Source organism: Schistocerca gregaria, chromosome 2 (genome assembly GCF_023897955.1).
Source record: "Schistocerca gregaria isolate iqSchGreg1 chromosome 2, iqSchGreg1.2, whole genome shotgun sequence".
Taxonomy (NCBI): domain Eukaryota; kingdom Metazoa; phylum Arthropoda; class Insecta; order Orthoptera; family Acrididae; genus Schistocerca; species Schistocerca gregaria.
This window is the reverse complement of record NC_064921.1, coordinates 123,040,701-123,062,745: the sequence shown is the minus strand read 5'-3', so window position 1 is coordinate 123,062,745 and position 22,045 is coordinate 123,040,701. Positions and strand designations below refer to the sequence as shown.

General features: G+C 42.7%; 1 protein-coding gene across 1 annotated transcript in view; it reads left to right on the top strand.

The window, feature by feature from the left end:
- The window catches only part of LOC126336487 (uncharacterized), a 237,498-nt gene that overhangs the window by 64,065 nt on the left and 151,388 nt on the right, over positions 1 to 22,045 (top strand). Inside the window, exons 3-4 of the mRNA XM_050000230.1 lie at positions 2,528 to 2,628; positions 2,738 to 2,916. Coding sequence (XP_049856187.1) covers positions 2,528 to 2,628; positions 2,738 to 2,916 — 280 coding nt within the window. The remainder of the gene's footprint in view (positions 1 to 2,527; positions 2,629 to 2,737; positions 2,917 to 22,045) is intronic.

Genomic DNA, 22,045 nt, shown 5'->3' with positions numbered 1-22,045 from the left:
ACAGTACATCGATGTTGTCGCCGGTGGTCGGCGGAAGGTGCACGTGCCCGTCGACCTGGGACCGGACCGCAGCGACGCACGGATGCACGCCAAGACCGTAGGATCCTACGCAGTGCCGTAGGGGACCGCACCGCCACTTCCCAGCAAATTAGGGACACTGTTGCTCCTGGGGTATCGGCGAGGACCATTCGCAACCGTCTCCATGAAGCTGGGCTACGGTCCCGCACACCGTTAGGCCGTCTTCCGCTCACGCCCCAACATCGTGCAGCCAGCCTCCAGTGGTGTCGCGACAGGCGTGAATGGAGGGACGAATGGAGACGTGTCGTCTTCAGCGATGAGAGTCGCTTCTGCCTTGGTGCCAATGATGGTCGTATGCGTGTTTGGCGCCGTGCAGGTGAGCGCCACAATCAGGACTGCATACGACCGAGGCACACAGGGCCAACACCCGGCATCATGGTGTGGGGAGCGATCTCCTACACAGGCCGTACACCTCTGGTGATCGTCGAGGGGACACTGAATAGTGCACGGTACATCCAAACCGTCATCGAACCCATCGTTCTACCATTCCTAGACCGGCAAGGGAACTTGCTGTTCCAACAGGACAATGCACGTCTGCATGTATCCCGTGCCACCCAACGTGCTCTAGAAGATGTAAGTCAAGTACCCTGGCCAGCAAGATCTCCGGATCTGTCCCCCATTGAGCATGTTTGGGACTGGATGAAGCGTCGTCTCACGCGGTCTGCACGTCCAGCACGAACGCTGGTCCAACTGAGGCGCTAGGTGGAAATGGCATGGCCCTGGGACAATGAATTCACGGTGTTCTTATTTCAATTTCCAGGAGTATATATATATATATATATATATATATATATATATATATATATATATATATGGTGTAGCTTATGATTTGAAGGTTATTGAGAAGATAACACTTTTCCGAACGTAAAAATAATAAAAGTTAGCATCAATCAGACGTATTTTTATGATCAAAGCAAGCGACGACTTGCAGCACCTGGTGGAAAGTAAGACTTTTATGCAACATGGCGCTCCATCCATATTACTGCACAAGAGAGTGGCCTCTTGCGCACGTCTTTCGGTGAGGATCGTGTGCTAAGCCGCCACTGCAGTCAGACTTGGCCTCAGAAGTTCCAAGACCGGTGTTCTTATTTCAATTTCCAGGAGTGTATCTTTCCGTGCGTGCTCTGTTTTCCCTTATCATGGTGATCGCTTCTTCCTATGTAGGTCGGCGTCAACGAAATATTTTCGCATTCGGAAGAGAAAGTTGGTGATTGGAATTTCGTGAGAAGATTCATCCGCAACGAAAAACGCCTTTGTTTTAATGATGTCCATCGCAAATCCTGAAACATTTCAATGACACTCTCTTCCCTGTTTCGCGGTAATACAAAACGCGCTGCCAATCTTTGAACTTTTTCGATGTACTTCGTCAGTCCTATCTGGTTAGGATCCCACACTGCGCAGCGGTGTTCTAAAAAGAGGGCGTCAAGGGTAGTGTAGGCAGTCTCCTTAGTAGATCTGTTACATTTTCTACGTGTCCTGCCAATAGACCGCAGTCTTTGGTTAGCCTTCCCCATAATATTTTCTATGCGCATCTTGCCATTTCGCCGCATAAACAGCATTTAAACTACATTTGACATATAAGTGATGTTCCCACGAGCACCTCAGTACCGTTTCCAGGTCTTTTGTGTACTTTTTGTGTGTAAATAACTTTGTTTTTTACACAACATTATGTACTGTGGAAGTAGTCTGGTTAGGGTAGCATTACATCACTCGGGTATTACGTGTGACCTGTTGCTTGGTGAGACGCCGTGACCTGACACACTGAACCAAATAGTTCTCATTGTTCACTTCGCGTCAGGCATGCCATTCTTGTCAAGCACAATGTGACGGATATAATCCAATAAAATTTAGCGAAACCATTAAGCAAATATCAGAACCTGCCCGTCTATGCAGTCTAACAATCGAGACTTTAAACGCACTCAGATGTGTAGCCACATGCATGGCCAAAAACAAAATATTAGACATGCAGGGCCTCGGCTACATGTACATCTACATTTATACTCTGCAAACCACTGTGAAGTGTATGGCAGAGGGTACGTCCCATTGTATCAGAAGGTTTTTTTCCGATTCTGTTCACTTATGGGGTTCGGGAAGAGACTGTTTACTCGCTTCTGCACTTGCTGTAATTAATCTTATCTTGTCTTCATTGTCACTAGGGGAGGTACACTTAGGAAGTTGCAGTATATTCCAAGAATTTTCATTAAAAGCCGGTTCTTGACACTTTCGGGATAGTTTACGTACATCTTCAAGAGACTGCCAGTTCAGTTTCTTCAGCATCTCTGTGACACGCTCTCAAGGATCAAATATATCTGTGGCCATTTGTGCTACCCTTCTCTATTTGCGTTCAGTATCCCCCGTTAGTTGTAACAAAACCCTATCATTTCGCATCGAGCTACGCTGTGTGTTTCGCCACATAAAATTGTCACTTATAGAATTTCTTCCTGTACAGGCTGCTTCACTTCTGGCAAATGAGACATACAGCTGTACACACTGCAGTTTTGGCAGTACCGAAAATTCAGCTCTGGGGAACCAAATTTTGGCAGGGGAAAGGTAAGTATTCTATTTAGTGTACAATGATTTGACGATCTAATTTTTCGTAACTGTTGCTCCAGTGTTTCATGGTATCTTTGTTACTAAATATACTTTTCTTATTTTGTAGTTACACGTATGTTATACTTAATGATGGAAGCCCTCAGGTGTTTCGCTATTTGTCTTGCGATGAGAATGATACTCAGAACTTCCCAACACTGAAAGCGATGAACGTCAAAGAGTTCATATGCGAAGAGTGTCACGAGTGGATTAAGGTCGCCTCTGATTGCGAAACAGGACAGAAAGAAGGTAAGCTTTAGCACGTTTCTTGCGTAATTTACTTTAAACTGAAAGGTATTTTCTCAGTTACTTACTCAGCTCACAGCAGTACGTTGGTGAGTGTTGAGTGCCGCATTCCAGGCGGGTGTGGCGGCGTAGTTTTTCAGATACTGAACTACTATTCGGGAATAGCGTAGTTCAAATACATATTACACAGTCCTGGTTTAGGTTTTCTGTTGGTTCATTAATTCACTTCAGACGACTACCAGGATAGTTTTGTAAAGAGGTTGTGGTCGCTTCCTCTAATCTCCCTCTCCAACTCTACGAGTAGTGTAAAATGACCTAAGTGACGGTGGAACGCTAAATACTTCCTACTTTCCTTTACGACTCGAGGTCTTATGTTGGATGTCTATAATACAGTATTCTGTTTCCAATAACCGTATTAAAAACTGGTATCAAAACTTGTTCAATTCACATATCCTTCCCACATAATGATAGGCAATAACTTAAGACCAAAATAGTTCCTTGTGTAGCTCTGCCTAATTTGCATTCCATTTTACTATCGAGATCCAGTGAACGAGTCTAATATCAGACATCAGTGGTTCTCACTTCGCTTGACTAATACATCGATTTCTCTAGAAATCTGAATGAATGCCTGTTGATTTTGACTTGGTAATATGCATGTGTCGATTGTGGCATTCATCCTCCAAACATTTATGGAGCGTGTGTTGCCACTCAATGTTTATTATTAAGATCAGGCAATGTCAGTGAGCCTCAATAGGCCAGGCTTGAAAATGAACCTGTAAGGTTCGAAATTAGTCGTCTAATAAATACCGCAACTGTTGACAGAATCATTAATAAACGCTTTAAGTAATTTAAATGAAGTTGTTGTTCCTTGTCAACTAATTGCTGAAACTGAAGGATATCTCTAAAGACCACAGTCACATCGCCATCGTTTTTTCGGAAAAAATGATGTTATTAAATCTCCTGACGGACCGCGCAGGAGGTGGGGCGGGGGAAAGGGGGACTTAACACGATCTTGACTTCTCCTGAGCTCGATTGCAGTTGATTATTGTGGGTGGTAAGGTTTCAACTTTCTTATGTAGGTCTTCATTTTCCTGCTCATAAGTTCTCAAATCGTTCTGACCCTATAGTGGTGCTGTTTGACATCGTAATGGAAGTTGGTCACTTGTGCTAATTATAAAATCCAAGACGAACACTTGTAAACGTCCAAGATGGCCACTAAGTTTAAAATCCAAGATGGTAACATTCAACTCATGCTGAAAAAAAAGAACAGTCATTTGAAAGTAAGTCATTGAAAGTATTGACCCTACCCAATGTTTACAATTACACTACTGGCCATTAAAATTGCTACACCGCAAAGATGACGTGGTACAGACGCGAAATTTAACCAACAGAAATAAGATGCTGTGGTACGCAAATGATTAGCTTTTCAAAGCATTCACACAAGGTTGGCGCCGGTGGCGACACCTACAACGTGCTGACATGAGGAAAGTTTCCAACCGATTTCTCATGCACAAACAGCAGTTGACTGGCTTTGCCCGGTGAAACGTTGTTGTGATGCCTCGTGTAAGGTGGAGAAATGCATACCATCACGTTTCCGACTTTGATAAAGGTCAGATTGTAGCCTATCGCGTCTGCGGTTTATCGTATCGCGACATTGTTGCTCGCGTTGGTCGAGATCCATTGACTGTTAGCAGAATATGGAATCGCTGGTTTCAGGAGGGTAATACGGAACGCCGTGCTGGATCCCAACGGCCTCGTGACACTAGCAGTCGAGATGACATCGCTGTAACGGATCGTGCAGCCACGTCTCGATCCCTGCACGAACAGTTCGACGACGTTTGCAGCAGCATGGATTATCGGCTCGGAGATCATGGCTGCGGTTACCCTCGACGCCGCATCACAGACAGGAGCGCCTGCGATTGTGTACTCAGTGGCGAGTCTGGGTGCACGAATGGCAAAACGTCATTTTTTTCGGATGAATCCAGGTTCCATTTACAGCATCATGAGGGTGGCATCCTCCCCCCATGAACCATGGACCTTGCCGTTGGTGGGGAGGCTTGCGTGCCTCAGCGATACAGATGGCCGTACCGTAGGTGCAACCACAACGGAGGGGTATCTGTTGAGAGGCCAGACAAACGTGTGGTTCCTGAAGAGGGGCAGCAGCCTTTTCAGTAGTTGCAGGGGCAACAGTCTGGATGATTGACTGATCTGGCCTTGCAACATTAACCAAAACGGCCTTGCTGTGCTGGTACTGCGAACGGCTGAAAGCAAGGGGAAACTACAGCCGTAATTTTTCCCGAGGACATGCAGCTTTACTGTATGATTAAATGATGATGGCATCCTCTTGGGTAAAATATTCCGGAGGTAAAATAGTCCCCCATTCGGATCTCCGGGTGGGGACTACTCAGGAGGATGTTGTTATCAGGAGAAAGAAAACTGGTGTTCTACGGATCGGAGCGTGGAATGTCAGATCCCTTAATCGGGCAGGTAGGTTAGAAAATTTAAAAAGGGAAATGGATAGGTTAAAGTTAGATATAGTGGGAATTAGTGAAGTTCGGTGGCAGGAGGAACAAGACTTCTGGTCAGGTGACTACAGGGTTATAAACACAAAATCAAATAGGGGTAATGCAGGAGTAAGTTTAATAATGAATAGGAAAATAGGAATGCGGGTAAGCTACTACAAACAGCATAGTGAACGCATTATTGTGGCCAAGATAGATACGAAGCCCACACCTACTACAGTAGTACAAGTTTATATGCTAACTAGCTCTGCAGATGATGAAGAAATTGAAGAAATGTACGATGAAATAAAAGAAATTATTCAGATAGTGAAGGGAGACGAAAATTTAATAGTAATGGGTGACTGGAATTCGAGTGTAGGAAAAGGGAGAGAAGGAAACATAGTAGGTGAATATGGATTGGGGCTAAGAAATGAAAGAGGAATCCGCCTAGTAGAATTTTGCACAGAGCACAAATTAATCATAGCTAACACTTGGTTTAAGAATCATGAAAGAAGGTTGTATACGTGGAAGAACCCTGGAGATACTAAAAGGTATCAGATAGATTATATAATGGTAAGACAGAGATTTAGGAACCAGGTTTTAAGTTGTAAGACATTTCCAGGGGCAGATGTGGACTCTGACCACAATCTATTGGTTATGACCTGTAGATTAAAACTGAAGAAACTGCAAAAATGTGAGAAATTAAGGAGATGGGACCTGGATAAACTGAAAGAACCAGAGGTTGTACAGAGTTTCAGAGAGAGCATAAGGGAACAATTGAAAGGAATAGGGGAAAGAAAGACAGTAGAAGAAGAATGGGTAGCTCTGAGGGATGTAGTAGTGAAGGCAGCAGAGGATCGAGTAGGTAAAAAGACGAGGGCTGCTAGAAATCCTTGGGTAACAGAAGAAATATTGAATTTAATTGATGAAAGGAGAAAATATAAAAATGCAGTAAATGAAGCAGGCAAAAAGGAATACAAACGTCTCAAAAATGAGATCGACAGGAAGTGCAAAATGGCTAAACAGGGATGGCTAGAGGACAAATGTAAGGATGTAGAAGCTTATCTCATTAGGGGTAAGATAGATACTGCCTACAGGAAAATTAAAGAGACCTTTGCAGAGAAGAGAACCACGTGTATGAATATCAAGAGCTCAGATGGCAGCCCAGTTCTAAGCAAAGAAGGGAAGGCAGAAAGGTGGAAGGAGTATATAGAAGGTTTACACAAGGGCGATGTACTTGAGGACAATATTATGGAAATAAAAGAGAATGTAGATGAAGACGAAATGGGAGATACGATACTGCGTGAAGAGTTTGACAGAGCACTGAAAGACCTGAGTCGAAACAAGGCCCCCGGAGTAGACAACATTCCATTAGAACTACTGACGGCCTTGGGAGAGCCAGTCATGACAAAACTCTACCATCTGGTGAGCAAGATGTATGAGACAGGCGAAATACCCTCAGACTTCAAGAAGAATATAATAATTCCAATCCCAAAGAAAGCAGGTGTTGACAGATGTGAAAATTACCGAACTATCAGTTTAATAAGCCAAGGCTGCAAAATACTAACGCGAATTCTTTACAGACGAATGGAAAAACTGGTAGATGCAGACCTCGGGGAGGATCAGTTTGGATTCCGTCGAAATGTTGGAACACGTGAGGCAATACTGACCTTACGACTTATCTTAGAAGAAAGATTAAGAAAAGGCAAACCTACGTTTCTAGCATTTGTAGACTTAGAGAAAGCTTTTGACAATGTTGACAGGAATACTCTTTTTCAAATTCTAAAGGTGGCAGTGGTAAAATACAGGGAGCGAAAGGCTATTTATAATTTGTACAGAAACCAGATGGCAGTAATAAGAGTCGAGGGGCATGAAAGGGAAGCAGTGGTTGGGAAAGGAGTGAGACAGGGTTGTAGCCTCTCCCCGATGTTATTCAATCTGTATATTGAGCAAGCAGTAAAGGAAACAAAAGAAAAATTTGGAGTAGGTATTAAAATTCATGGAGACGAAGTAAAAACTTTGAGGTTCGCCGATGACATTGTAATTCTGTCAGAGACGGCAAAGGACTTGGAAGAGCAGTTGAACGGAATGGATAGCGTCTTGAAAGGAGGATATGAGATGAACATCAACAAAAGCAAAACGAGTATAATGGAATGTAGTCAAATTAAATCGGGTGATGCTGAGGGAATTAGATTAGGAAATGAGACACTTAAAGTAGTAAAGGAGTTTTGCTATTTAGGAAGTAAAATAACTGATGATGGTCGAAGTAGAGAGGATATAAAATGTAGGCTGGCAATAGCAAGGAAAGCGTTTCTGAAGAAGAGAAATTTGTTAACATCGAATATAGATTTATGTATCAGGAAGTCGTTTCTGAAAGTATTTGTTTGGAGTGTGGCCATGTATGGAAGTGAAACATGGACGATTACTAGTTTGGACAAGAAGAGAATAGAAGCTTTCGAAATGTGGTGCTACAGAAGAGTACTGAAGATAAGGTGGATAGATCACGTAACTAATGAGGAGGTATTGAATAGGATTGGGGAGAAGAGAAGTTTGTGGCACAACTTGACTAGAAGAAGGGATAGGTTGGTAGGACATGTTTTGAGGCATCAAGGGATCACAAATTTAGCATTGGAGGGCAGCGTGGAGGGTAAAAATCGTAGAGGAAGACCGAGAGATGAGTACACTAAGCAGATTCAGAAGGATGTAGGTTGCAGTAGGTACTGGGAGATGAAGCAGCTTGCACAGGATAGAGTAGCATGGAGAGCTGCATCAAACCAGTCTCAGGACTGAAGACAACAACAACAACGAGGGTGGCATCCGTGTTTGGCGACATCGCGGTGAACGCATATTGGAAGCGTCTATTCGTCATCGCCATACTGGCGTATCACCCGCCATGATGGTATAGGATGCCATTGGTTACACGTCTCGGTCACCTATTGTTCGCAATGACGGGACTTTGAATAGTGGACGTTACATTTCAGATGTGTTACAACCCGTGGTTCAAAAATGGTTCAAATGGCTCTGAGCACTATGGGACTTAACATCTGAGGTCATCAGTCCCCCAGAACTGAAAACTACTTAAACCTAACTAACCTAAGGACATCACATAATTCCATGCCCGAGGCATGGTTCGAATCTGCGTAGCGGTCTCGCGGTTCCAAACTGTAGCGCCTAGAACCGCTCGGCCACCCCTCCAGATTTGAAGATTCCACTACCACCGCACGTCTGCATTACTCTCTGAATTGCTTACATTGCATTGTGCACCTATGAATGTGGTGTTATTCCCTCCTGCAACGTACAATCTGAATGGAAGAGACAACAATTGCACCACTGTAGGCTTGTAATGAGATCACGAGATCAACGTAGTGGTAATTTTTGAAAATCCGCTATTTGATGACTTGAAAGAATTACTAACCGACTATGAATGGTGTCACCCCAGAATTCAATACAACGAACTGAGTTTTCAAATGCGTCGAGTAGACTAGACTGCCATGTGTGTAGACGACCACCCATGAAGAGTGAAAATATACAACAACGAGAATGCCGTGCAGTGCAGTCACTTTCATGAATCTACATTCAGCAAAGCCATCCAGCGTACTGTGGACGAGCATCTTGAGTGGCAGCCTTCGATTTATGGATTTTATGGCGCTTACCGTGCTTATCCATCAGAACACTTCTAAAGTAGTCTTTGCTACGAATTTCGGCGCGTCTTTTCCTTCAGTACGCAGTATGTGGATCCATCAGCACCACTGGCTGATGTTAGTGGACAACTGTGTGCGTATTGTAACTTATTTGTAAGTGCACTAGGAGTCGTTTGGGACGTCACGTGTGAATAAAATCTTCCAGATTTTTTAAGCAGATATATTGTGAACAACATATTGTGAACTCGCAGACATATGTTGAAAAACTCAAGAAAATGGAAGTAGGCCGAAACAACGTCTACATCTACATTTATACTCCGCAAGCCACCCAACGGTGTGTGGCGGAGGGCACTTTACCTCCCTTTTCTATTCCAGTCGCGTATGGTTCGCGGGAAGAACGACTGTCTGAAAGCCTCCGTGCGTGCTCGAATCTCTCTAATTTTACATTCGTGATCTCCTAGGGAGGTATAAGTAGGGGGAAACAATATATTCGATACCTCACCCAGAAACGCACCCTCTCGAAACCTGAACAGCAAGCTACACCGCGATGCAGAGCGCCTCTCTTGCAGAGTCTGCCACTTGAGTTTGCTAAACATCTGAGTAACGCTATCACGGTTACCAAATAACCCTGGGACGAAACGCGCTGCTCTTCTTTGGATCTTCTCTATCTCCTCCGTCAACCCGATCTGGTGCGGATCCCACACTGATGAGCAATACTCAATTATAGGTCGAACGAGTGTTTTGTAAGACACTTCCTTTGTTGATGGACTACATTTTCTCTCCCAACGAATCTCAGCCTGGTACCCGCCTTACCAACAATTAATTTTATATGATCATTCCACTTCAAATCGTTCCGCACGCATACTCCCAGATATTCTACAGAAGTAACTGCTACTCGTGTTTGTTCCGCTATCATATAATCATACAACAAAGGATCCTTCTTTCTATGTATTAGCAATACATTACATTTGTCTATGTTAAGGGTCAGTTGCCACTCCTTGCACCAAGTGCCTATCCGCTGCAGATCTTCCTGCATTTTGCTACAATTTTCTAATGCTGCAACTTCTCTGTATACTACAGCATCATTCGCGAAAAGCCGCATGGAACTTCCGACACTATCTACTAGGTCATTTACATATATTGTGAAAGGTAATGGTCCCATAACACTCCCCTGTGGCACGCCAGAGGTTACTTTAACGTCTGTAGACGTCTCTCAATTGATAACATGCTGTGTTCTGTTTGCTAAAAACTCTTCAATCCAGCCACACAGCTGGTCTCATATTCCGTAGGCTCTTACTTTGTTTATCAGGCGACAGTGCGGAAGTGTATCGAACGCCTTCCGGAAGTCAAGGAGAATAGCATCTACCTGGGAGCCTGTATCTAATATTTTCTGGGTCTCATGAAAAAATAAAGCTATTTTCGGAATCCATGTTGATTCCTACAGAGTAGATTCTGGGTTCCCAAAAACGACATGATGCGCCAGCAAATAACATGGTCTACAATTCTACAACAGATCGACGTCAGAGATATAGGTCTATAGTTTTGCCCATCTGCTCGACGACCCTTCATGAAGACTGGGACTACCTGTGCTCTTTTCCAATCATTTGGAGCCTTCCGTTCCTCTAGAGACTTGCCGAACACGGCTGTTAGAAGGAGGGGGGGGGGGGGCAAGTTCTTTGGCGTAGTGGTGAGTCTGGACTATGTGTCACTTTTTACTAGGGTGCCAGTACAAGACATGCTGGATGTTATGGATCATCACCTGGAATTATCAAGTTTTTCCTTCCTTTTCTAAGGAAATGTGCATCATGTATCGCGACTAATATTATGGAATGACGGATGGCATAGCGATGGTATCACCACTGTCTCTGGCAGTCTCAAATTTCTTCATGGACCACTTTGAGGAGAAGACTCTGAACTCTTCTGCTTTGCGGCCATCTTGGTTCCTAAGGTACGCTGATGACACCTTCCTAATATTGCTTGACGGTAAAAATGAACTACAGCAGTTCGTTGATCAGATGAAAGGTGTCCATCCCAACATTAGTTTTCCCATCGAGATGGAAAAGAATGACAAGCTATCTACCATGTTGAAACGTCCCCTTAGAAAAATTATAAATTATTGTGCTGATAAACTTCTACGTTATTTGATGCAGAGACAGCTGAGTAAAACTGAACGTACTCAGACATTTCTCTCTTTACTTATTCTGATCATCAATAAACTGACACACAATATTTTTAGCGCAACGTAATATGACTTTCAATAATCCCTACAAAAGAATGGCCCTGACTAACAATAACCTATACGTTTCATGAATCACTCATCTCACAAAACTCTTCGTTACTCGAACTACTGCAATACAACGAGCGCCAGTACTGACAGCTAAATAAAAGATACTAACTGCGGAAGGCACTAACTACTGATAGGCATAGTTAGCAAATGAAAGATTTTGATAGAGAACAAACAATGTATTTACCTTAATAGTGTTAAAAGTCATTATATATATATATATATATATATATATATATATATATATATATATATATATATATATATATCAGTTCATGACATGTAGCCTTTCAAATTTCCTTTTTATGACGGACACACGTCCAGATCGTCCCCTCTCAAAACTCTGGTATCTCTCTCGCCACATCCACCACTGCTGGCGGCTCACCTCCAACTGCACAACGCTACGCGGTGCTCGCATCCCACTGCCTAACACTACAACAGCGAATATTACAACAATGCCAAATAGCCACAGACTGCACATCACAGTCAGTGATTTTCATACAGAGCGCTACGTGGCGTTACCAACATAAAATCCTAAACAGCCTACCTACAATCCTTTAGTTGAGCAGTAGGTATGAGGCCGGCTTGGTTATTCAGTGTACAGGAAATCATTGCACACTGATCTGTACTTGAACGCCAATAGCTTTGATCATCCTATGCACACGAAAGCGGTCTTGAATACGTTAGTATACAAAGCAAAAATTATTTCTGACGACGTCCACCTGCAGCGTTTGAGACAAGTGTTCGGAGAGAATGATTATAAAAAGAGAGACACCGAAAACGTTTCAGGTGCGACCGAAGAAGGGCGCCATTTGAATCGGCAGGAGAGATCAAGCCGGCTGCTTTCCTGCCAGACTGTGGGGCAACAAGCAGCAAATCTCCTGTAAACGCTGCAGCATGTATACACTTCAAACGAATCGCACAGATACGGAGCGTCGTACCGAGAAAAAGCGACGTATTAAAAAATGGGATCTTGACAAGTCGATCATAGCTCAGCATCGCCTGGAAAACAAACTCAGATTACTGCTTCACAAGACGAGAGTATTGGCTCATCCATCAACATAAATTTAACAGAGACTTGGGGTACAGATTTAGCAGGGCGTGGGAGCAGGATTTGGGTATCGAAAGGAAGCAAAGATGGATGCTTGACGCATATAGCCAGGCGGCAGCTGCAGTTTAGAATGTGGCGTCGGTCCCTCGCGCTACTGGACATCACTCGGTCCCCCGGCGGCCTGGAGCTGCCATGAGCTTACCAGCTCACATTCCGCGCTCGCGTCCTTTCTGTCCTCTCTGATTGGAGCCAGATGCTGCAAAACGTCCCTGTATAAGTGGAAAATCGTGCCAGCCCCTGCAGTCAGTGGGTTTTAGTCCTGACGGCGGTGGCGGAGACAGTCATCGGAAGCTCGAGAATTTTATTCGAATAGGTGTGGCTTGAAAACTGAGATGATTTTGTTTGTACGCTGTACTGTATGAAACCAGATTTAAAAAAAACGAATAAAAATGGCTTATATCTCGAAACATCCCCTTTGAAAAATTAATCAATTACTGTGCTGATAAACCTCTTACGTTATTTGATTTTCAAACAGCTGAGCAAAACTGAACGCACTCAGACATTACCCTCTTCACTTATTCTGATCAACACTAAACTGACACACAATATTTTTAGCGCAATGCAATCTGAATTTCAAAAATCCCTACAAAAGAATGGCCTTGACTAACAATAATCTATACCTTTCATGAATCACTTACCTCACAAAAATCTTCGTTACTCGAACGACTGCAATACAGCGAGCGCCAATACTGCCAGCTAAATAAAAGACTAACAACTGAAGGCACTAACTACTGAGAGGCATAGTTAGCAAATGAAAGAGTTTGATAGAGAACAAACAAAGTATTTACCTTAATAATGTACAAAAGTCATCATATATATATATCACTTCATGACATCCAATATTACAAATTTACTCTTTCTGATGGACACACGTCCAGATCGTCCGCTCTCAAAATTCTGCCATCTTTTATTTATTTATTTATTTATTGTTCCGTGGGACCACATTAAGGAGAAGTCTCCATTGTCATGGAACGAGTCAATACATGAAATTATAACACGATTGTACAAACAGATAAAATGAAATATAAGAAACATATTCAGTTGTAAATTGTACAAACAGATAAAATGAAGTATAAGAAACATATTCAGGCGACAAGTCGTTAGTTTAAATAAAGAAAATCAAGAATGTAACACTGGAATTTGCTTAATTTTTTAGCTCTTCCAGGAGCTCCTCGGCAGAATAGAAGGAGTGAGCCATGAGGAAACTCTTTAGTTTACACTTAAAAGTGTTTGGGCTACTGCTAAGATTTTTGAGTTCTTGTGGTAGCTTATTGAAAATGGAAGCAGCAGAATAATGCACACCTTTCTGCACAAGAGTCAAGGAAGTGCATTCCACATGCAGATTTGATTTCTGCCTAACTGAGTGAAAGTTGCTAATTCTTGAGTATAGGCTAATATTGCTAACAACAAACGACATTAAAGAAAATATATACTGTGAGGGCAATGTCAAAATTCCCAGACTATTGAATAGGGGTCGACAAGAGGTTTTCGAACTTACACCACACATAGCTCGAACAGCCCCTTTTTGAGCCAAAAATACCCTTTTTGAATCAGAAGAATTACCCCAAAAAATAATACCATATCACATAATCATATGAAAATATGCGAAGTAGACTACTTTTCGTGTTCAAATTTCACTTATTTCAGATACTGTTCTAATGGTAAATAAAGCGGCATTTTGTTTCTGAACAAGATCCTGAACATGGGCTTTCCACAACAGCTTACTATCTATCCGAACGCCTAGGAAGTTAAACTGTCCCGTCGCGCTTATAATATGCCCATTCTGTTTGATTAAAATATCAGTTCTTGTTGAATTGTGAGTTAGAAACTGTAAAAACTGTGATTTAGCATCAAATTATTTTCCACAAGCCACGAACTTATTTCGTGAACTACATTATTTGATAATGATTCAATATTACACACAAGATCTTTCACTACCAAGCTGGTGTCATCAGCAAACAGAAATATTTTTGAATCACCTGTAATACTGGAAGGCATATCATTTACATAAATAAGAAACAACAGTGGCCCCAGCACCGACCCTTGGGGAACGCCCCACCTAACTGTGCCCCATTGGGACTGAACATCACTACCACTGTCAATATTGCGGAGAATTACCTTCTGCTTTCTGTTCTTAAAGTAACAGGCGAACCAATTGCAAGCTACTCCCCTTACTCCATAATGGTCCAACTTCTGCAGTAATATTTTGTGCTCAACACAGTCAAAAACCTTCGTTAGACCAAAGAAAACACCTAACGTTCGCAACCTTTTATTTAATCCGCCCAAAACCCCACAGAGAAAAGATACTATAACATTTTCAGTTGTTAAACTATTTCTAAAACCAAACTGTACATTTGACAGCAAATTATGTGAATTTAAATGCTCCAGTAACCTTGTATATACAACTTTCTCGATAACTTTAGCAAACACCGATGGCATAGAAATAGGACTATAATTGTCAATATTATCCCTGTCTCCCTTTTTATGACGTGGCTTCACTACCGAGTACTTTAATCGGTCAGGAAACCGACCACTCCTAAAGGAAAAGTTACAGATATGGCTAAGTACTGGGCTAACATACATGGAACAATACTTCAGTATTCTGCTAGATACCCTGTCATATCCATGAGAGTTCTTGGTCTTTAGTGATTTAATTATTAACTCAATCTCCCTCTTGTCAGTATCATGGAGGAGCATTTCAGGTAACAGTCTCGGAACACTTTTTTCTACGAGCGCTATATGATTCCCTGTTGGGACTAGGTTTCTATGTAGTTCACCTGCTACATTCAGAAAGTGATTATTAAATACTGTACATATATGCGACTTATCAGTAACACGGACATTCCCACTACGCACTGATTCTATAACCTCTACCTGTCTCTGCAGACCAGCCACTTCCTATACGACTGACCATATGGTTTTAATTTTATCCTGAGACTTAGCTATTCTATCTGCGTACCACATCCTTTTTGCCTTCCTAATAACTTTTTTAAGCACCTTACAATACTGTTTGTAATGGGCTGCTGCATTTACATTGTGACTGTTTCTAACGTTTTGATATAATTGCCACTTTGTTCTACAAGATGTTCTTATCCCTCTAGTCAGCCACCCAGGCTGCCTGTTTGTGCTAGTACCCTGTTTTGAACGTTCTTACGGAAAGTAACTTTCAAACAGCATGAGAAAAGTCTTGAGAAAAGCATTATATTTATCGTCTACTGTATGAGCGCTATAAACATCTTGCCACTCTTGTTCCTTGATGAGGTTTACAAATGTCTCTACAGCAACTGAATCTGCTTTCCTAAACAGCTGATGACTATATTTAACACGTGATGCAGCACAAAAATCTTTTAGAGTTAAAATTTGTGCATCATGATCTGAAAGGCCATTCACCTTTTTGCTAACAGAATGCTCTTCTAGTAATGAGGATTGAACAAAAATATTGTTCTACTGTTCCCTTGCACTTTCGTTGCAAAGAATACGGTTTGCATAAGATTATGTGAATTAAGGAGTTCTACCAACATCCTTTTCCTTGCACAATCACTTATACAATTAATATTGAAGTCACCACATATAACTAACTTTTTGTATTTCCTATTAAGTGAACCAAGAACCTCCTCTAGCTTTAGCAAAAACGTTGTGAAATCGGAGTCTGGGGATCTATAAATAACAACAGTAAGAAGTTAAGCTCCACTAAATTTAACCACACCTGCACAACATTCAAACACCTTTTCAGTGCAGTACTTTGAAACATCAATTGACTCAAATGGGATACCGTTTTTCACATACATGGCTACTCCCCCACACCGCAAAGAGCTCCTAGAAAAGCTGCCAGACAACCTGTATCCTGGTAAAGGAAGCCTCTGAATTATCTCCTTATTTAAGAAGTGTTCAGATATACCAATAATTTCAGAGTCAACATCTATAAGCAGTTCACTGACTTTATCTCTAATACCCTGTATATTTTGATGAAATATACTAATTCCCTCATTAATCGGATACCTAAGCTTTGTCGAAAGTGGTTTCTTTGTTAGAGAGACTTCCCTTAAGCAGGAATACCTATCAGCTGACTTCAATCTAAATAAGGTACAGCTCTAACACCCACAACTACCGGAATTTTCCCATGAGTGAACCCACCACCCCCACCTATGCTGTCACCTATAAGCTTTGCCAACCTCCCCTTTCCATACCTGTTGAGGTGCAGGCCATGTCTAGTGAAACCCGTCCTGCTGATAGACTCCACCGACACCACTGAAATGTGACCCATGCCTTCTGTCATCAGCGCACCCCCAAGTCTCATGTTATTACGCCTGACAGCTGTATTAAGATGAGGCCGATTGTGACGCCGAAACAGTTCCACGAAATGCACATTCGTGTTGCCATTCTGAGTGGCTATCTTTTCCAGGTCGCCATCTATGTCATACTCCCCATCCCTATCAATACTATTACCAGCCCCACCCACAATCACTACCTGATCCTCTTTAGTAAAATCCCTACATAACCCCCCTAGGTTAACAGTCACCTGAGCCAATCCTGCATTAGGCTTCACAATGCTGGTGACCTGGTACTCACTCCCCAAAACTTCCTGCAACTGCTGGCCTACACCTCTACCATGAGAACTACCTAACAGCAGAACCTTCTTCTTTCTCTTAGACTTTGCAACTGTCTTATCCACCGTAGTTGCTGAGGTCTGCTGCATACTTCCTACATCTACAGCTACTAGAGATTCCTCTCCACTAGACTCTGACAGTTGGTCCTATCTCTCCCCACATCCACCACTGCTGGCGACTCACCTCCAACTGCGCAACGCTACGCGCTGTTAACATCCAACTGCCCAACACTACAATAACAAATATTCCAACAATGCAAACCAGCGACAGACTTCACACAGCACAGTCAGTGATTTTCATATAGAGCGCTACGTGGCGTTACCAACATAAAAACCTAAACAGCCTACTTACAATCTCTAAAAATGTATTATTGTAGCCATCTTGCATGAAATTGTTGCAACTACGATTCCTGAAATACAAAGGGCAATTAGAACGAATTACATGTTCAGTAATCCAGGTAAGTTATGCCTCAAGGAGAAATTGGAAATATTTACCTACAGGCAGGGGCAAGTAGAAGAACTGCGGCTCAAGTTTAAATAAATGATTCTACATGGACATTTTACACGAGATGAAATTTAACAGTTCAACTGTTACAGTGTCAAAGTCCCACAAATGGGCTGCTTCGCCACTTTAAACAGAAATTTCCTTCCAGTTTATATTCAGCACTGGATAAATCCTGAATTTTAAACTTGAGACGTGAGCCCGCAGCTACGAATCTGGAGAGACACCTGAGGCGTCTCAGTACAAATAACAGACAGGTATAGAAGTGTCTGTGCAGTTTATTTCATTTAGGGCGACGGCATAGCTATATTGTTACCCTGCTAAGTGGTTTGCTGTCTCAAATTCCTGACGTGTGAATTACATGTTTGCGCACACCTAAGTGCGTTTTCTTGTTGCTGAATGTAATTCAGCTGTAAGCAGTACAGGAAATTTCACAGATATCAAGCAGGTCCGAATGTATTCTGGCAGTCGTACTCATAACTCTAATGTAGATGGTCTTAATACTGCACTAGTATCTTCAAGTCCCCCATCGCGGATAGCCATCTTGCATTGTCAGACCTGTATGATATCTTGGACTGTGCTTGTATTCCCAGGATCACCATCTTCGACTGTCATGACAGAGACTCTACTCAGGTCAGGCGTCTTGGACCGTCATCTATGATTCTAGCGTCATAGGATGTTCTCTTATTCCCAGGTGCGCCGTCTTGGATTTAAGCAACATGACAACCATGCAGGCTGTTCTTGTATCCACAGACCTGCCAACTTGGGTTCTAAAATTATTAGTTTTTAGTCATCAGTCTTCTGACTTGTTTGATGCGGCCCGCGACGAATTCCTCTCCTGTGCCAACCTCTTCATCGCAGAGTAGCACTTGCAACGTACGTCCTCAACCATTTGTTGGATGTATTCCAATCTCTGTCTTCCTCTACAGTTTTTGCCCTCAACAGCTCCCTCTAGTACCATGGATGTCTTGACAGATGTCCTTTCATCCTGTCCCTTCTCCTTGTCAGTGTTTCCCACATATTCCTCTCCAATCCGATTCTGCACGGAACCTACTCATTCCTTACCTTATCAGTCCACATAATTTTCAACATTCGTCTTTAGCACCACATCTCAAACGCTTCGATTCTCTTCTGTTCCGGTTTTCCCACAGTCCATATTTCACTACCATACAATGCTGTGCTGTGCGCTCTGCGCGTTCTGGGCCACATAATGTGTCCATAGCACTGAGTAATCATAATTTAGACCGCACAGCCGTAATGCACGCTGCAGCGCAGTCACCAGTGTTTTACAACTTTGGCTACATTTCCATCGTTTTGGCATACTATGATTTTCACATCTGCTCCCAGCAGATAAACTGCGGGAAAATAAGTTGAAGATATGAATTGAAGTGTGTTGGAGGAGGGGACTCAACTTGGGTAGTTTGTGCACCAAGATTGACCAGAGTGCTGCGGTGGTGTAGTGGGTAGCATTTCTCCTAATTAGCAAAAAGACCCGTGTTCGGATACCGGCCGTGGCATTAATTTGAATTCATTTATTTCCCTTCCATCACTATCGTAGCGTTTATAACGGTTTACATTTCGCCTCTACCACATAAAAAGAGTTGAAAAAGGCTTTTGCACAAGTGGTAGGTGTAGTAAGAAATACTAAAGTATTTTACCCTTATCTCTTAATCTACAAGTATTCTTTGTGGAATTAATTGCCCCATCCCTTCCTTGGAGAACATCTACATCTACATTTATACTCCGAAAGCCACCGAACGGAGCGTGGCGGAGGACACTTCACGTGTCAGTCGCGTATGGTTCACGCAAAGAACGACTGTCTGAAAGCCTCCGTGCGCGCTCGAATCTCTCTAATTTTCAATTCATGATCTCCTCGGGAGATATAAATAGGGGGAAGCAATACATTCGATACCTTATCCAGAAACGCACCCTCACGAAACCTGGACAGCAAGCTACACCGCGATGCAGAGCGCCTCTCTTGCAGAGTCTGCCACTTGAGTTTGCTAAACATATCCGTAACGCTATCACGCTTACGAAATAACCCTGTGACGAAACGCGCCGCTCTTGTTTGGAACTTCTCTATCTCCTCCGTCAACCCGATCTGGTACTGATTCCACATTGATGAGCAATACTCAACTATAGGTCAAACGAGTGTTTTGTAAGCCACCTCCTTTTTTGATGGACTACATTTTCTAAGGACTCTCCCAATGAATCTCAACCTGGTACCCGCCTTACCAACAATTAATTTTATATGATCATTCCACTTCAAATCGTTCCGCACGCATACTATCAGATATTTTACAGAAGTAACTGCTACCCGTGTTTGTTCCGCTATTATATAATTATACAATAAAGGATCCTTCTTTCTATGTATTCGCAATACGTTACCTCTGTCTATGTTAAGGGTCAGTTGCCATTCCCTGCACCAAGTGCCTATCCGCTGGAGATCTTCCTGCATTTCGCTACAATTTTCTAATGCTGCAACTTCTCTGTATACTACAGCATCATCCACGAAAAGCCGCATGGAACTTCCGACACTATCTACTAGGTCATTTATTTATATTGTGAAAAGCAGAGGTCCCATAACACTTCCCTGTGGCAGGCCAGAGGTTACTTTAACGTCTGTAGACGTCTCTCCATTGAGAACAACATGCTGTGTTCTCTTCACTTAAAACTTCCGGGCTGATAGGCCGTGGTCGAAGTATAAAACTCTCTCCTAACGTTTCGTCCCCCACTGCAGGAGACATCCTCGGAGGTAAAGCGGCGAACTGCGAAGAGAACTCGATGAAGCGCTGATCATATATGCAGTACAGAGGGCGCTACTGTCGACCACGTGGCGACGTCTGTGAGATTGTCTCTGGTAATGCCAACATTTTCGATTGAAAGCAATCGATCGTCACGCTTGCGGAGCAACGCTGACATCCAAATTTTATCCAGTTTAACACTTCGTCTTTCCTCTTAAAATTATTACGATGTTTATCAATCTCGATAGCCTCTCTATACAAGAGTGCATAATAATGTGAGGTTTTTGATATGACGCTCGTCTCGCTGAATTTTATTTCATGATCACCTTCCTGGTAAACGTGCTCCGCTACGGCCGATTTATTCGTGTGACCCAGGCGGCAATTCCTCTTATGTTCAACAAGACGGGTGTTCACACTTCTCTTTGTGGTACCGATGTAAACCTGTCAACTGCTACAAGGAATTTTATATACCCGCGGTGTAGGCAAAGGGTGTCGTGCATCACTTTCCGACATTAAAAATTCTTTTATTTACCTGGTGGGTCTGAAAATAGTTTCCACCTCATTCTTGTCTAAAACTTTCGAAATGCGATCTGGGACCTTACTAATGGACGGAAGGAAAACTTTGCCCTTGGGCGACTGTTGTTTGTCGTTACTCCTGATTCTCTGCCTAGAGCGAAGGGCTCGATCTATATCCTTGCTAGAATAGCCATTCTTCACGAAAGTTGACCGTAGATGTTCAACCTCATCTTTTAAATAAACGGGTTCACAAAGTTTGTACGCCCTGTCTACCAAAGTTTTCATTGATCCTCTTTTTTTGTCTAGGGTGGTGGTTTGAATCATTATGTAGATAACGATCATTATATGTGGGCTTTCTATACACCTTATGGCCCAAGACCATAGCGGCCATAGCGGCCGTAGCGGAACACGTTTACCAGGAAGGTGATCATGAAATAAAATTCAGCGAGACGAGCGTCATATCAAAAACCTCGCATTATTATGCACTCTTGTATAGAGAGGCTATCGAGATTGATAAACATCGTAATAATTTTAAGAGGAAAGACGAAGGTGTTAAACTGGATAAAATTTGGATGTCAGTGTTGCTCCGCAAGCGTGACGATCGATTAGTTTCAATCGAAAATGTTGACAGTACCAGAGACAATCTCATAGACGTCGCCACGTGGTCGACAGTAGCGCCCTCTGTACTGTATATATGATCAGCGCTTCATCGAGTTCTCTTCGCAGTTCGCCGCTTTACCTCTGATGATGTCTCCCGCATTCGGAGACGAAACATCAGGAGAGAGTTTTATATTTCGACCACAGCCTATCAGCCCGGAAGTTTGAAGTGAAGACAATACCGGCCGTGAAAGCTTACATTGTATGATGCTGTGTTCTGTTTGCTAAAAACTCTTCAATCCAGCCACACAGCTGGTCTGATATTCAGTATTTATCAGGCGACAGTGCGGAACTGTATCGAACGCCTTCCGGAAGTAAAGGAAAATTGCATCTACCTGGGAGCCTGTATCTAATATTTTCTGAGTCTCATGAACAAATAAAGCGAGTTGGGTCTCACACAACTGCTGTTTCCGGAATCCATGTTGATTCCTACGGATTAGATTCTGGGTTTCCAAAAACGACATGATACGTGAGCAAAACATGTTCTAAAATTCTACAACATATCGACGTCAGAGATATAGGTCTATAGTTTTTCCCATCTGCTCGACGACCCTTCTTGAAGACTGGGAC